This window comes from Artemia franciscana, chromosome 20 (genome assembly GCF_032884065.1).
Source record: "Artemia franciscana chromosome 20, ASM3288406v1, whole genome shotgun sequence".
Classification (NCBI taxonomy): domain Eukaryota; kingdom Metazoa; phylum Arthropoda; class Branchiopoda; order Anostraca; family Artemiidae; genus Artemia; species Artemia franciscana.
In genome coordinates, this window is record NC_088882.1 from 24,826,968 (window position 1) to 24,843,625 (window position 16,658).

The 16,658-nt window shown below is 39.8% G+C and overlaps 1 protein-coding gene across 1 annotated transcript in view; it reads left to right on the forward strand.

Annotated features, from left to right (window-relative positions):
- The window catches only part of LOC136040030 (guanylate cyclase 32E-like), a 265,444-nt gene that overhangs the window by 192,959 nt on the left and 55,827 nt on the right, over nt 1-16,658 (forward strand). Inside the window, exon 13 of the mRNA XM_065724096.1 lies at nt 14,272-14,485. Within this exon, the coding sequence (XP_065580168.1) occupies nt 14,272-14,485 (214 nt within the window). The remainder of the gene's footprint in view (nt 1-14,271; nt 14,486-16,658) is intronic.

The window sequence follows — 16,658 nt, forward strand, 5'->3', positions numbered from 1 at the left end:
AAATGTGGGAAGATGCTGCCGAGTCATTAGAGAAAGCAGCACGCTTACATGACACCCGCAAGCTTTACCAGATCCTGAAGGAATCCGTTGGTAAGAAAGCTGCTGTCTCAGAAATAATCAAAAACAGATCAGGAAAAATCATTAGTTGTCAGAAGGAACGTTCAGCAAGATGGAAGGATCACTTTCAGCTCCTCCTGAACCCATCCCCTTCATCTACTCATGATGCCTTCCCACCTTCCGTCTCTAAAGAGCCTTATGATATCGAGCTGGATACACCGACCAGAGCCGAAATACTAAAAGCGATCAAAACCCTAAAAAACCACAAAGCCCCAGGTGAAGACGGCCTCCCCCCGGAACTATACAAACAATGCCCTGAGGTCACTGCTGAACAGCTCCATGGCATTCTCGACGAAGTGTGGAGGACCAACACTTTTCCAAAAGACTGGAAGACATCAGTCATCCTCCCTTTCTATAAGAAAGGAGACAAAACCGAATGCAAAAATTACCGCGGAATAAGTCTCATAGACATTGCCGTCAAAATATTCGGGATCATACTCTTGAACCGCTTTAAAGGGGCAAGGGAGGAAAGAACTCGAGGAAATCAAGCCGGCTTTCGACCAGGTAGAGGGTGTACTGATAATATCTTCGCCTTTCGCCTCATTATCCAGCAGTTTGAAAGATACAACCTACCCCTGATCTTGATGTTCCTGGACTTCATTGCTGCCTTCGACTCTGTCACTCGCCAGAAACTTTGGAAGATCCTGGAGAATGACGGAATGCCGCTGAAGTTTGTTGAACTGATGAAGGCATACTATGACGCTTCAGTGAGCCGAGTTAGAATCTATGGCGAAGAAACTGAAGAATTTCTGGTTGAGTTCGGAGTAAAACAAGGATGTGTCCTCTCTCCGACTCTGTTCAATTATTGCATCGATTGGGTGCTTGAAAATGCTCTATCGTCTTATCCAGGAGCGCAGGTTGGACAGAATCTCTCGCTGACTGACCTCGATTATGCGGATGATGTTGGCCTCCTGTCAGACCCTGTAGAAGCCCAAAACATGCTTGACAGCGTTGTGGCCTGGGCAGATCTGATCAGCTTGAAAGTCAGCACAGAGAAAACGAAATTCATGGCTATTAACCACGACACAGGACCATTCCCACTAACTATCAACCAAGTTCAGCTGGAAAAAGTCAACCGTTTCACATACCTAGGCTCCCAGCTTTGTACTGACGGATCTTCCGACGCTGATATCCAACAGAGAATACAGAAAGCGCAGACAGTCTTTGCCTCTCTTCGGAAACCCTTATGGAATCGCCGTGAAATCAGTGTCCAAACGAAAGTTCGAATTTACATGGCACTAGTCCGCACCGTTCTCCTTTACGGGTGCGAAACATGGTCGGCAAAACTACAACAAGAGAATACACTTAAGGTGTTTGAGCATACTTGTCTACGAAGAATTCTCAGAGTACAGCTACGTGACCGTATCTCCAACGTGAATATACGTCGAATGTGCAATATTCAGAGAGATGTTGTGCTCACTATTAAAGAACGCCGTTTGAAATGGTTGGGCCATGTATTGCGGAAACCGCCAGAGTACCTGCCTCGCCAAATACTTCTAGTTGAGCCTATTAGCTACTGGAAGAAACGCCAAGGAGGACAGAGGAAGAACTGGCGGAACCTGGCCAAGTCAGACCTTGAACCAATAGGGGGTTTCAGAAAATTTGGTCACAGATGGTCAACACAGTGGCTCGCCTTTGCAGAGCAGCTGGCACAAGATCGATCAACATGGTCCAAGAAGGTCTCTAAGATCATCGATGCCGGGCGAGGTGGAAACGCCTGATTCCCGCCACAAGTACAAGTAAGTAAAGTATCGCTTAGGGTATTAAGTTGAAACCATCAGAAATGTTGAGGTGAATTTTGGACTTACGAAAAGACAATAAGTACATACTACTGCTACTACTACTGCTAGTAATTCTACTACAGCTTCTACCATGGCTACGACCACTGCTGCTGCTCCTGCTGCTACTACTACTGCTACCACAACTACTACTACTACTGATACTATTACTGCTGCTATTACTACTGCTACTAGGGCTACTACTACTGTTACTACTACTATCACCGCTATTACGACTACTGCTTCCAATACTAGGGCCAAGGGTATTAAGGTAAAAAATTCATGGAAATCTGAGGGGGATGTTGAACTATATAAAAATACACTATGTGCGCGTAGACTGTCAATTGGGTCAATCAGCAATGTGTCAGTAACGGCTTAGAGGTTTAAGTTGAAAACTTCAAGGCGTGTTTAGGGGCATGTTGAACTAACTACTGCTACTACTGCTTACTAGTGTAGTAACTACTACTACTAATGTTACTATGTCTAAGGGTATTAAGGTGAAATTTTCAGGGTTTGTTCAAAGGGATGTTGAACTAACGAAAAGATACCATGTGCATATTGCTTCAAATACAACCGCTTCTGCAGCTACTGCTTTTGATGCAGCTACTGTTACTTCTGCTGTTACTACTACTACTGCTACTGCTATTATTACTAATTCTACTACTACCACTACTATTGCTACCATTACTAATATTTTCACTGTGACTGCGACTACTTGTGACTGCGACTGTTTACGACTACGACTATTTGTGACTGCGGCTCGTTGCGACTGGGAAAACTTGTGAATGTGACTGCTTATGGCTGCAACTACTGGCGACTGTGACTGCTTATGGCTGCATCTACTGGCGACTGTGACTGCTTGTGACTGTGACTGCGTGCGACTGCGACTGCTTGTAACTGCGAATCCATGTGATTGCGACTATTTACGACTGCGACTACTTTCGTCTCTGAATGCAATCAGTTGTATCTGAGACTGTGACTACTTCCTGTGATTACTACTACTTGTGACTGCGACGGTGACTATTAGTAAGTGCGTCTATCAGTAACCGCAGCTAATTTTGAAAACTAGTGACTACAACTACTTGCAACTGCGATTACTTGTGACTGCAGCTTCAACTACTTGTGGCTCCAACTGCTAAGACTGCGACTACTTGTAATTGCAAGTACTTAGCGCTACGACTTTGCTTACGATTGCGACTGTGACTTGAACTGCCACTGCTGTTTCTACGTCTCTAATTACTGGTATTGACACTACTACAACTGCTACTACTACTACAGCTATTGAAGTGAATGAGAACTGTTTAAGTGTATCCAGGTCATCAAAGTGGCACATAAATGCAAAGTCTCGGTAATAGAATAGAATATTAAGTTGAAAACTTTTGGGAAAGTTACGAAGGGTGTATAAGTAAATCAAAAGACACTCTGTGCATTAAGATTGTCAAAAATATGTCTGTGAAGTATCCCGGGAACAGCTAAAGGTGTTACATAGGTGTTTTCAAGGCATATGGCTGGGGATTTTAAACTAAGTTAAAAGACATTATGCTCATATATGGTTTTCAAAAGAATGTATGTGCCATATCTCAGGAGCTGCCAAGGGTATTAAACTGAAATATTCAGGGCATATTGAAGAGAGTAATAAGGGCCATAAGTCTTCAGTATATTTTTTTTTCAAGAGGCATGTCCTATGGAAGGGAACTTTGCAATAATTTATGTGTGCTATCTTAAGAGACAAAAGCTGTTGGTGGGCAGCCAGCCTCCTCCCCCCCCCGTCTCCAAAGATATCCGATCACAATTTTGAGACAGCAATTTTGTTAAAAGCGTTCGATAACCCAAGTGGCTAACATGCCCACCTATTGGTGGGCAGCCAGCCAACCTCCTCCCCCGTCTCCAAAGATATACGATCACAATTTTGAGACAGCAATTTTGTTAAAAGCGTTCGATAACCCAAGTGGATGACATCATCCCCACCAACCCTGGGATAAGGCCCGTAAATCATGCATATGGGCAATATTTCAAACATATGCTTTATAGTGGTAAAGGGTCTTTTGCCTTACTTTAGAAAGGGCTTAAGGTATTCAATCGAAACGTTCAGGAAATATTGAACAAGATATTGAAAGCGGTGCTGTGTGACGGGGTGCAAAAAAGGAGCATTCCCCCAAGAGTTTTTGCCTCTAGAGCTTTGAAAAAAACTTTTTTTTTGGTATATTCATTGAGACATAGTAAAAAGGACGACGGATCCCCCCTTCCCCCTAGATATTGAAATATACATGTTGCTTCTCCAACTTTTCGTAAATTGACGCCACTGGGCGTTGAACTAAATCAAGATAATGTGATGCTTTGAGGCTGAGAAGTGTTTTCTGAAATAACTTTTAGCTTTTCCAATCGCTTGTGTTTATAACTTTGCTATAATAAAGTCGCTCTATTTGCAAAACATTTTCTCGAATAAAAATTTTTGTAAGGAGAAGGATTCGTTAGCCTAGTATTCAGATTAATTTAATACAATGCTTCAATAATAAAATAGGGTGCCCGAAATGCAATCAAAAATCAACTTACATTTTCTCTTGTTTTTATTTCTGAGCAATTTAAAAAAAAACAATCAAGAACTATTTAATAACTAGATTTGATCTTATGCCTCTTTTTGATTCATAAGTCATTCTTCCAATATTTTCGGAAAAGAATCCCATCATTCTCTAAATGCTACTGTTTAATCAACGTCTTACGTCAATGCCCTGCATTCTTTGTTGATTTATATGTAATTGCCTTCCGTTCTAGCTGACCTTAGTTTAGTATCAAGTTTAGAGCTATTCTAGGCATTATCTGGGGAGGGGGCTAGATCACTGAGAATGAATTTCATAACCATTAAGTACAGTTTCTTTTATAATGCTAATAATATTAGAGTTTTGTTGTTATGTCTATTGCTGGTGGTTTGGAAGGATATCCTTGGCAAAGGATTATCTGATCATTAGTAGCATTTGGTGGATATTTAATTGTGACCAGGGGAATATCCCCTGGTCACTGTGTAACCGAGGTCTGTGAAGGGCATTTAACCCCCTCCCCCTGCCCCATAGGAAATTACGCCCCTCGTAAAGAGCTATATTAAATCCCAAGTGGAGCAGAAAAAATCTTATAATAATTCAATCTTTAAATGGATCTGAATTACTATCAAAGAATAAATAAAAGCCAAACAAGCAGAAATTAAAATAAATAATCACGTCAAACATAAAGATGAAAGAAAATGCTGTTGATGAACAAATGAATCCTAAAATGAACAAAGAAGAAAATGAATAATCCGATCTACCTTGAAACGAACAGAATTATCACAAACAGGAGTACGGCTACCCCCCTAAATCTTCTTATACCATGGCGTCATGTGCTTTCCTGAATACGCGGCAGTGTGTACTTTGGGCAGTGTTTTTATGGCACTTGGTATTAACCAAGTGACATATAGCAGTCGCCAATTCTGTCGGTCTGTCTGTCGGTCTGTCTGTCGGTCTGTCTGTCTGTCTGTCGGTCCCGGTTTTGCTACTTTAGGCACTTCCAGGTAAGCTAGGACGATGAAATTTGGCAAGCGCATCAGGGACCGGACCAGATTAAATTAGAAATAGTCGTTTTCCCGATTTGACCATCTGGGGGGGAGTGGGGGCCCGGTTAATTCGCAAAAAATAGAAAAAATGAAGTATTTTTAACTTATCAGCGGGTATTTGGATCTTAATGAAATTTGATGTTTGGAATGATATTGTGTCTTAGAGCTCTTATTTTTAATCCCGACCGGATCTGATGACATTGGGGGGAGTTGGAGGGGGAAAACCTAAAGTCCCGGTTTTGCTACTTTAGGCACTTCCAGGTAAGCTAGGACGATGAAATTTGGCAAGCGTATCAGGGACCGGACCAGATTAAATTAGAAATAGTCGTTTTCCCGATTTGACCATCTGGGGGGGGGGGAGAAGGGGCCGGTTAATTCGGAAAAATAGAAAAAATGAAGTATTTTTAACTTATGAGCGGGTGATTGGATCTTAATGAAATTTGATGTTTGGAATGATATTGTGTCTCAGAGCTCTTATTTTAAATCCCGACTGGGTCTGATGACATTGGGGGGAGTTGGAGGGGGGAAACCTAAAATCTTGGAAAACACTTAGAGTAGAGGGATCGGGATGAAACTTGATGGGAAAAATAAGCGCAAGTCCCAGATACATGATTGACATAATCGGAACTTATTTGCTCTCTTTGGGGTAGTTGGGAGGGGGGGAGTAAGTCTTAAAAATTAGAAAAATGAGGTATTTTCAACTTACGAACGGGTGATCGGATCTCAATGAAATTTGATGTTTAGAAGGATATCGTGTCTTAGAGCTCTTATTTTAAATCCCGACCGGATCTGGTGATGGGGGCGGGGAGTTGGGAGGGGGAAACCTAAAACTTGGAAAACACTTAGAGTGGAGGGATCGGGATGAAACATGGTGGGAAAAATAAACACAAGTCCTAGATAGATGATTGACATAAACGGAACGGATCCGCTCTCTTTTGGGTAGTTGGGGGGGGGGGGTTAATTCTGAAAAATTAGAAAAAATGAGGTATTTTTAACTTACGAATGGGTGATTGGATCTCCATGAAATTTGATTTTTAGAAGGATATCGTGGCTCAAAGCTCTTATTTTAAATCCTGACCGGATCTGGTGACATTGGGGGAAGTTTGGGGTGGGGAGACCTAAAATGATGGGAAACCCTTAGATTGGAAGGATTGGGATGAAACTTGGTTGGAAAAATAAGCAAAAGTCTTGCATACGTAATTTACACAATTGGAACGGATCCGCTCAATTGCGGGGGGGGGGGGGGGGGGTAATTCTGAAAAATAAGAAAAATAACGTATTTTTAACTTACGAAGGAGTGATCGGATCTTCATGAAACTTCATATTTAGAAGGACCTCGTAACTCTGATATCTTATTTTAAATCTCAACCGGATCAAACGTAATTGGGGGGGGGCAGTTGGGGGGACCGGAAATCTTAGAAAATACTTAAAGCGGTGAGATCAGGATGAAACTGGATGGGAAGAATAGAAACCTGTCTAAGATACGTGACTGACATAACTGGACCGGATCTGCTCTCTTTGGTGGAATTGGGAGGGGGGAGGTAATTTTGAAAATTGAGGTACTTGTAACTTACGAAAGGGTGACCAGATCTTAATGAAATTTGATATTTAGAAGGATCTTGTGCTATAAAGTTTAACTTTAGGTTCTGACCTTCTCACAAGTGCCAAATGAGCTCTTGGCTCTTGGCTCTTCCGACCTCGTCCAAATGAGCTCTTGGCTCTTCCGACCTCGTACCATATGAGCTCTCGGCTCTTCCGACCTCGTCACAAGTGCCATATGAGCTCTTAGCTCTTGTTTTACTTCTCAATACCTCAACAACAACAACAAAAACAATAATGCAACATGGCTTATCAAGGATTACAAACAAGAGTAGTACTACTCTCCCTTCCTCCTAAACCACCAAAACGGATTGAGTGTGATTCGAATTTCATTGAAAACAAGATGTGTTTTCAACAGTGGGTGTTCTATTAAACCAAACATAAAAAAATCACCATCTTAATCAAGGTGACTGGAAAGAACTTATGATAGTGTAATATGTAATAATTATATGTACTATGTAACTGTTTGCTATATAATATTATTACTCCTTGTAATCTCAGTGATTTATAATTTTTAAAATTTTGCTTATAAAAGAGAGAATGCTTAAAAAATTTCTTCGGTAAAAGTCATGGGTCAGGGATAAAATCCGTAATCGTCTGAATATTCATTAACTTTTTAATATAAAATCAGAAATTGCACATTTCATAAATGGTGCAATTTGGGCTCTCGTGCATGTTCAATATTCATTTAGATCGCATTCCTTTTTTAGGGGGTTGGGATTTCCAAAATCATACAAATTGTCACGTGCTATTAGTTTTTATTGTGCGTAATTGTGTTGCGGAGCAACACTACTGCTTTCGTAGTTTTTTTTTTTTTTTTTTTTTCACCGTGATCAGCGACCTGTAGCTCCGAAGTGGTAAGAGTTAAAAATTTGAGATTTTTCAGAGGGAAGGGAAACGTGAAACAGAGTAAAAAAGTTCCAGAGAAGTTCCTAAAATTTCTAACAGTTTTCCATAAAAAAAAATAAAACCGTTTTTTTCTTAGAAACTGTGCGTTCGATGTTTGGCGTCAAGTTAAGACGACCCTAGCTTCGGAAATAAACTTGTTAGAAATACAGTTATGCTGAACTCATGTAGAACTTTCATTTGTCTCTTCGAGAACCGGAGCACAAAATTCCGTAGCTCTTACAGATTTCCCGGAAATAATTCCGGGAAAGTCCATCTCGTTCCGATTTTTTTTGGAATTTTCTCAAATTTTCGATTTTGATGTTTCTTATATTTTTATCGAGTAGTGCTATGAAAAGTATGCAAGAAGAAGCGAAGTGTTCTATATACCAAGTTGCTTCGTTCTCTAAGAAATAATTTCCGAAGTTTCGACGTTCTAGAGGTAACTTCTGTTCTGGACCAGCTAGAATTTTTTTTCCAACGCGTTTCGACAGGTCTCGATCTCCTAACAACTGGAGCTTGCAATAGTTTCTCCGAAATAAAATTCCTTCTTTGGGTTTTTCTATTTGGAGGTTTTGTCATGCCCTCGGGGCAATTTAAATTTTTTGGTGAATTTGGTTTGTTTTATATTTTCCTAGTTTAGACCATCAAAAGTTAAGCAGAAAACTATAAGACGTTATTTCCGTATCTCTTTCAGATTTCCCGGAAATAATTCCCGAAATGTGCGTCTCGAAACATAATACTTCGAATTGGCGTCAAGTTAAGACGGCCCTAGTTTCAGAAGTAAACGTTTTAGAGATAAAATAATTATGAACTCATATAGAACTTTTATTGATGTTTTCGAGAACTGAAGCATGAAATTCCGTAGCTCTTACAAATTTCCGGAAATAATTCCGGAAAAGTCAATCTCGTTCCGATTTTTTGAAATTTTCTTAAATTTTCGATTTTGATGTCTATTTTATTTTTATCGAGTAGTGCTATGAAAGTTATGCAAGAAGAAGTGAAGTGTTCTTTATACCAAGTTGCTTCGTTCTCTTAGAAATAATTTCCGAAGTTTCGACGTTCTAGAGGTAACTTCGGTTCTGGGCCAGCTAGAATTTTTTTTTCTCGTTTATTTCTGGACCAGCTAAACATTTTACCAAACTCAGTTTAGCAGGAGCTCGAAATAAAACCATATCAAAGATGCTTCAAGATAACAATCGAAGCCGCATTAGAAAAATGTCCTCTGAAGGACATAATGGAGACTGTTGCTCCGCAACTGTGTCCCGTAGGGCACAGTTGCACGTGTTGCTCCGCAACTGTGCCCTAAGGAACAGGGCACAGTTGCTGCAACACTTCCCGTTGCACAGGCAACGGAGGTCTAGTTTCAATCAGCGTGCAAAAGAAATTTCGTTGTTGCTTGCATCGTAGTCAAAGCTTCCTATTTTTAGATTTTCGGGTTTCTTCTGACAAGGGTCACTCTTCACTTACCATTTGTTACTATGAACTGTTTGATCCAATGCTCGCATAATTGTGAAGGGTGATTACTACTTCCTCCTTCAACCCGTCTCTATACATTCAAGTTTAATATTGGCAAAGCTACGAGAATGATAATCGTCTTGAAAAGATCTTTCCTTCAAATATTTGTAAAGAGTGTGTGTGTGGGGGGGGGTGTCGACTATCAAAAACTATTTATAAGGTCATCGTTTCCATTGTTCACAAGGCGAATTTTTTGAATTTTTTTTTTTTACAAGTATGCACTATACAGACAACAGTAGGGGGGGGGGTAGTGCCCACGTGAAGCAAGAGGATATTAATCAATGTGCACTAAAACGAAAGTGAGAAATATGTCAAGTCAAATCTCAGTGATAACAGAGATCCTATCAGGACTTGAATCCCCTTCCTCTAGAAATCTCGGGAGAAAACACAGCTTTATTGTCGTGCAATCACTTTTATGCCTAAAAAGTCAGTTGATCTTTTTTTCTTATTGACTTTTTTTTAATGAGCCTTTTTTCAATATTCTAGGGCCAATGGTTTGATCACGCTGAAAAAAAAAAAATAAAAAAAAAGAAATAAACAAGCATCTGTGAAAAAATTCTAAAATTGCATTTTGTAGATAGTGGCTTGAAACCTCTTCATTTGAGTTCTCTGATTTGCTGAATCCATTGTATGGTTTTCATTCACATATTTCGCCTTTAGAGTTGCGATTTCCCCCCTTTTCTAAAAAGGGTAAATTTTCTCAGGGTCGTAATTTTTGATGGGTAACTTTTATAAGTTTAATGTATTTTATATGCTAGGAATCACCGTAAAAAGCCAATTCTTTTATGTATATGTTGTTATTAAAACTATTTTTTAACGGTTTCGGTTACTATTAACCCGTGTCTCTCCTTACTTGCCGTTGGTTACCGCGAACTGTTTTACGTTTTTGGTACCTGAATCCTCTCGGATTCGGGTACTTGAATCCGAAAGGTTTTGGTTCCTGAATTCTCTCGCTTTCCCTCAAAGGATGCAACTAAGATTGAACTTCTGTCACGTTCATTTAACGCTAAAATGAGAGTTTTAAATCGACTGTTATTGCTTAAATTTGCTGGGTCTTTGCTGTTATTGTTTTTAGTTCTTTCTACTCTAGGTCCACAGAAATACAATCGATAGACCATTGGCGCTATAGACTTGCAATCTCATGTTTTTTAGGATGTGGCTCAAGTCGTGATGCTGCTAATTATTGTGTTGCGAGAGCAACACTTTGGTTTTGTCGTCGTTTTTTTCTCTTTTTTTCTTTTTTTCTTTTTTTTTCCCTTGCACCCCGATTTCAGCTTATTCCTAGAAAGTGGTAAGGTTCTAAACTCTGAGATTTTTACGGAAATTATGGACCTTAGGCCGGACTGATGAACATGACTTTGCATTTTGGAAAGCTTAGTAGAGCTCTTGCTTGGGGCCAAAAATCTATTTTTTCTACCCATTTCTGTTGGTGATTTCAGCTGAGTTTATCATTCTGTTTTTTTGCACTTGGGATTGCAGTAGAGAAATGGTATCAGATGTGCCTCTTAAACTTTAAAAGTTCTCTCATTGCTAAGGAAATTAGAGTTTATCGTCTGCTCCTTTCTAAGTGATGACGTTAAAAACTTGGCCTACGGCAAAAAAGTCAGCTTTTGAACTGAGACAGATAGATTTTTTTCGACGGCAGTCAATAGCTCTTAATGAGCTGATCAAATTATATGTCATCCATTTTTATGGCATTTGGTATTAACCAAGTGACATATAGCAATCGCAAATTCTGTCGGTCTGTCGGTCCCGGTTTTTCTACTTTAGGCACTTCCAGGTAAGCTGGGACGATGAAATTTGGCAGGCGTATCAGGGACCGGACCAGATTAAATTAGAAATAGTCATTTTCCCGATTCAGATAGTCGTTTTCCTAGATACATGATTGACATAACCGTAACAGATCCGCTCTTTCTGGGGTAGTTGGGGGGGGGGGGGTTTATTGGGATGACACAGGGGGGAGGGGATTTGGGAGGGGGAGACCTAAAATATTGGAAAACACTTAGAGTGGAGGGATCGGGATGAAACTTGGTGGGAAAAATAAGCACAAGTCCTAGATACATGATTGATATAACTGGAACGGATCCGCTCTCTTTGGGGTAGTTGGGGTGGGGGTTAATTCTGAAAAATTAGAAAAAATGAAGTATTTTTAACTTACGAACGGGATCGGATCTCAATGAAATTTGATATTTAGAAGGATATCGTGTCTCAGAGCTTTTATTTTAAATCCCGAACAGATCTGGTGACGTTGGGGGGGGGGGAGTCGGGAGGGGGAAACCTAAAACTTGGAAAACACTTAGAGTAGAGGGATCGGGATGAAAATTGGTGGGAAAAATAAGCACAAGTCCTAGATACATGATTGACATAACCGGAACGGATCCGCTCTCTTTAGGGTTGTTGGGGGGGGGGGGCTAATTATTAAAAAATAGAAAAAATTAGGTATTTTTAACTTACGAAAGGGTTATCGGATCTCAATGAAATTTGATATTTAGAAGAATATCGTGTCTCAGAGCTCTTATTTTAAATCCCGATCGGATCTGGTGGCATGGGGGGGGAGTTGGGAGGGGGAAACCTAAAAATTGGAAAACACTTAGAATGGAGGGATCGGGATGAAACTTGGTGGGAAAAATAAGCACAAGTTCTAGATGCATGATTGAGATAACCAGAACGGATCCGCTCTCTTTGGGATAGTTGGGGGGGGGGGGGTTAATTCTGAAAAATTAGAAAAAATGAGGTATTTTTAACTTACGAACGGGTGATCGGATCTCAATGAAATTTGATATTTAGAAGGATATCGTGTCTCAAAGCTCTTATTTTAAGTCCTGACCGGATCTGGTGACATTGGGGGGAGTTTGGGGTGGGGGAACCTAAAATCATGGAAAACGCTTAGATTGGACGGATCAGGATGAAACTTGGTGGTAAAAATAAGCAGATCTTAATGAAATTTGATATTTAGAAGGATCTTGCGCTTTAAAGCTCTAATTTTAAATTCCGACCAGGTCCTGTGACATTGGGGGGAGTTGGAGGGGGAAACCGGAATTCTTGGAAAACGTGAAAAGTGGGGTATTTTTATTTTAAGAATGGGTGATCGGATCTTAATGAAATTTGATATTTAGAAGGAATTCATGTCTGACAGCTCTCATTTCAAATTACGACCAGATTTTTTTTACATTGGGGGAAGCTGGAGGGGGAAATCTTGGGAAACACTTGGAGTGGAGAAATCGGGATGAAGCTTGGTGGATAGAATAAACAAATGTCCTTGATACGTGATTGACGGAATAGTACTGGATTCGCTCTCTTTGGGGGAGTTTGGGGGAGGGGTTCAGTGATTTGGCGAGTTTGGTGCTTCTGGACGTGCTAGGACGATGAAAATTGGTAGGCGTGTCTGGGAGCTGCACAAATTGACTTGATAAAGTCGTTTTCCCAGATACGACCATCTGGGGGGCTAAAGGGAGAGGAAAAATCAGAAAAATTTTAGTTATTTACAATATACGTGTGGGTGATCGGATCTTAATGAATTTTGAATTTTAGGAGGACATCGTGACTCAGAGCTCTTATTTTAAATCCTGACTGGCATTAAGCCTCTTATTTTCCTTTTAAATCAATCTATTGATTCATAGAATTTTGCTAGAGCTCATACCATATGATCTCTTGGTTCTTAGCTCTTCTTGCCTCGTCACAAGTGCCATATGAGCTCTTAGCTCTTGTTCTGACGGCAATCGATAGCTCTTGATGAGCTGATCAAAGTATATTTCATCGATTTTTTGGTAAAAAAATTTCTTCATGAGATATAGCAGTTTGAAAGTTTAAAGGGGTTGATAACTTCAGCACTAAGGTACACACCGAAACCAAAAAAAGGTCGATACCGGTTGCGAGACATATAGGAGGTTTTAAGGAACAGTCGACTGTTTGCTCATAATAATTTTCGGCAATGTAGGGTTTGTAACTTTTGCTAGTTTGTGTACCTATTATTTGTTTCCGGTGTATTTGATGGTAAGACCAATTTGGTTCCAGCGAGAAGACATGTAGGGGACTTGTAAGTAATAATCAGCTGTTAGGCTATAATTATCTTCAGCGATGAGGGGTTTGCAACTTTTACTAGTTGCAATGAGGGGTTTGTAACTTTGGGAGTTGGTGTACCTACTATTTATTTTAAGATCCTTACAGATTAACAACTTCAGCGTTTAATCGAAGCGAGGAAACAAAATCAAAGTGTTGCGAGAGCAACACTTTACTCGGTGAAGCCGAACAAAGGTTGCCGCAACATCTGACGTTGTTCATGCAACTTAGATATACTTAATTTTGGACCGGGGTCAGTGGCTTCACTCTGTAAGCTTAGCCAAAGTGGAACAAGCTCCTTATAAGTACATGAAGAAACCAGAGAAGGTACACAGGAAGTGTGTGCAAAAAAACACAGGGGGGTTGGGATAGCTGGCTCCCAAGCCCCTTTGGTATTTCATGGCCGAAGGGCTAACAAAAGGACTTCATTATCGCTGATATTGCCTGTAGAATCTTGTATCGCATCTTATCCCTTACCAAATCAAACACATTTAGTTGATTTGTCTAGCAATTCATTTAGTGTAAAAAAAAAAAAAAATCAGATCTTATCGGGCAACTAGACAATTTTTCTACAAAACCATAAAAACCGTATAAATTGACAATTTTTTTGTGTGTGTTTGCATACAAAAACTATTGAAAAAGTATATCGAGACAGTTAACAAATATTGGTTGTTGCAGCAATGTTTTAGATTATTTTTTAAGCAATTTTTATTAATTATCTTTATTTTCCAGATTCGTGAAGTTCGACACGACAATCTGGTGCCATTTATAGGTGCTTCTTTGGAGCAGGGGTCAATTTATATATTGACTTCGTACTGTGTCCGGGGAAGCTTACAAGACGTTCTGAGGAACGACGATTTTAAACTGGATCAGATGTTCATAGCATCCCTTGTTGCTGATCTTGTAAAGGTGATTGACATTTTTAGTCATGGTTGTAGCGACAGCTGTAGCGACATTTTAACAGTAAATTCACTTTACATTTTAAAAACAAATTAGGCACCATCAAGCTCGAGACACACATCTCTAAATCAGCTGAAGATATGAAACTAATTCAGGCCAATCAGGGACCAAATTAGGGACCAATCAGGGACCAAATTAGAACCACTCATTTCATTAATTTCCGCAGATTTTTATTTCCAACATTTAACACCTTTCAAAACAGCAGACTTTTCAGTTGGAATCATAAGTAAAATTTTCTCAATAGAACAGAAAAAATGTTTATGAATAAAACTATTTACTTTGAAAAAAATCATTGAGTTATGTTGATTGTTCTGGGTACCCGGCTGACTGACCGTATTTCAAACAGTAGGCTGTACGAAAAATGTGGATCAATCCCACTTTCTAGGGCTATAATGAAAGAAAGGTTGAGATGGCTAGGCCACGTTCTGTGGATGAAGGATGACAGATTGCCAAAGATTGTCCTTTTTGGCCAACCGTCTGGGGCTACTCGGAGAGCAGGTCGTTCTTGTCTGGGTTGGGAGGATGTCATAAATAAAGATTTAAAGGAAATTGGAACGTCCTGGGAGGGTGTAAAGAGGGAGGCCTTGAACAGATTAGGTTGGAAAAGGAGCGTGCGTAGCTGTGTTGGCCTCAGACGGATTGATGCTGCAATGAGTTATTAGTAGTAGTAGCAGTAGTAGTAGTAATGATGGGCCAAGTATGATATCAGCAATGCTTGGATTCGAAAACTTAGCCGAGCTAACTAATTGTATCCAATCACATAATTTTTAGAAAAATTTCACCTAAAAAACGAACGGCCACGTCTTACCCTTGCCTCGTACATAAGATGATTCATGATAATAACACTTTAAATCTGATTAGGCATTGTTGTTATTAGATTGATGATAGGTACGCAGAAAAAGAAAAGGAGACGTCTGTGGCTGACATCGAACTCTCAAGTTTTGTAAGGTAGAGAGGCACGTTAACAATTGACAGTTACACTTTCGGCATTTTACATTAGAAAAGTTTCATCTAAAATATGAACTGCGTGAAGGTGATTTTGAGACGCCAATAACTCCTTCAGAGACGCCTATGGTTGAGATCAAACTCTCAAGTTTAGTAAGTATATTAGCAAATTTAGTATGGTACGGTAACAATTGACAGTTACATTTTACATTGGAAAAGTTTTATCTAAAATATGGACTGCATGAAGGTGATGCTGAGACGCCAATGACTTCTTTACAGACGCCTATGGTTGAGATCAAACTCAAGTTTAGCATCTTAGAGAGGTACGTTAACAATTGACACTTGCATTTTGCATTGGAAAAATTTCGTCTAAAACATGGACTGCATTAAGTTGATGCTGAGACACCAATGACTCCTTGAGAGACGCCTATGGTTGAACTCAAACTCTCGAGTTTAGTAAGGTAGAGAGGTACGTTAAAAAATTGACAGTTGCATTTTACATTGGAAAAGTTTCATCTAAAATATGGACAGTATGATGGTGATGTTGAGATGCCAATGACTCCTCTAGAGACGCCTACGGTCGAGATCAAACTCTCAAGCTTAGTAAGTATGTTAACAAGTTTAGCATGGTACGTAAACAATTTACAGTTACATGGAAAAGTTTCTTCTGAAATATGAACTGCTTGGAGGTGATGCTGAAACGACAATGATTCCTTGAGAGATGCCTATGGCTGAGATCAAACTCTCAAGTTTAGTCAGGTAGAAAGATACGCTAACAATGGACAGTTATATTTTACATTGGAAAAGTTTCATCTAGAATATGGACTGCTTGAAGGTGATGCTGAGACGCGAATGATTCCTTTAGAGACGCCTATGGTTGAGATCAAACTCTCAAGTTTAGTCAGGTAGAGAGGTACGTTAACAATGGACAGTTATATTTTACATTGGAAAAGTTTCATCTAAAATATGGACTGCTTGAAGGTGATGCTGAGACGCCAATGATTCCTTTAGAGACGCCTATGGTTGAGATCAAACTATCAAGTTTAGTCAGGTAGAGAGGTCCGTTGACAATGGACAGTTATATTTTACATTAAAAAGTTTCATCTAAAATATGGACTGCTTGAAGGTGATGCTGGGACGCGAATGATTCCTATTGAAGGTGATGCTGAGACGCGAATGATTCCTTTAGAGACGCCTATGGTTGAGATCAAACT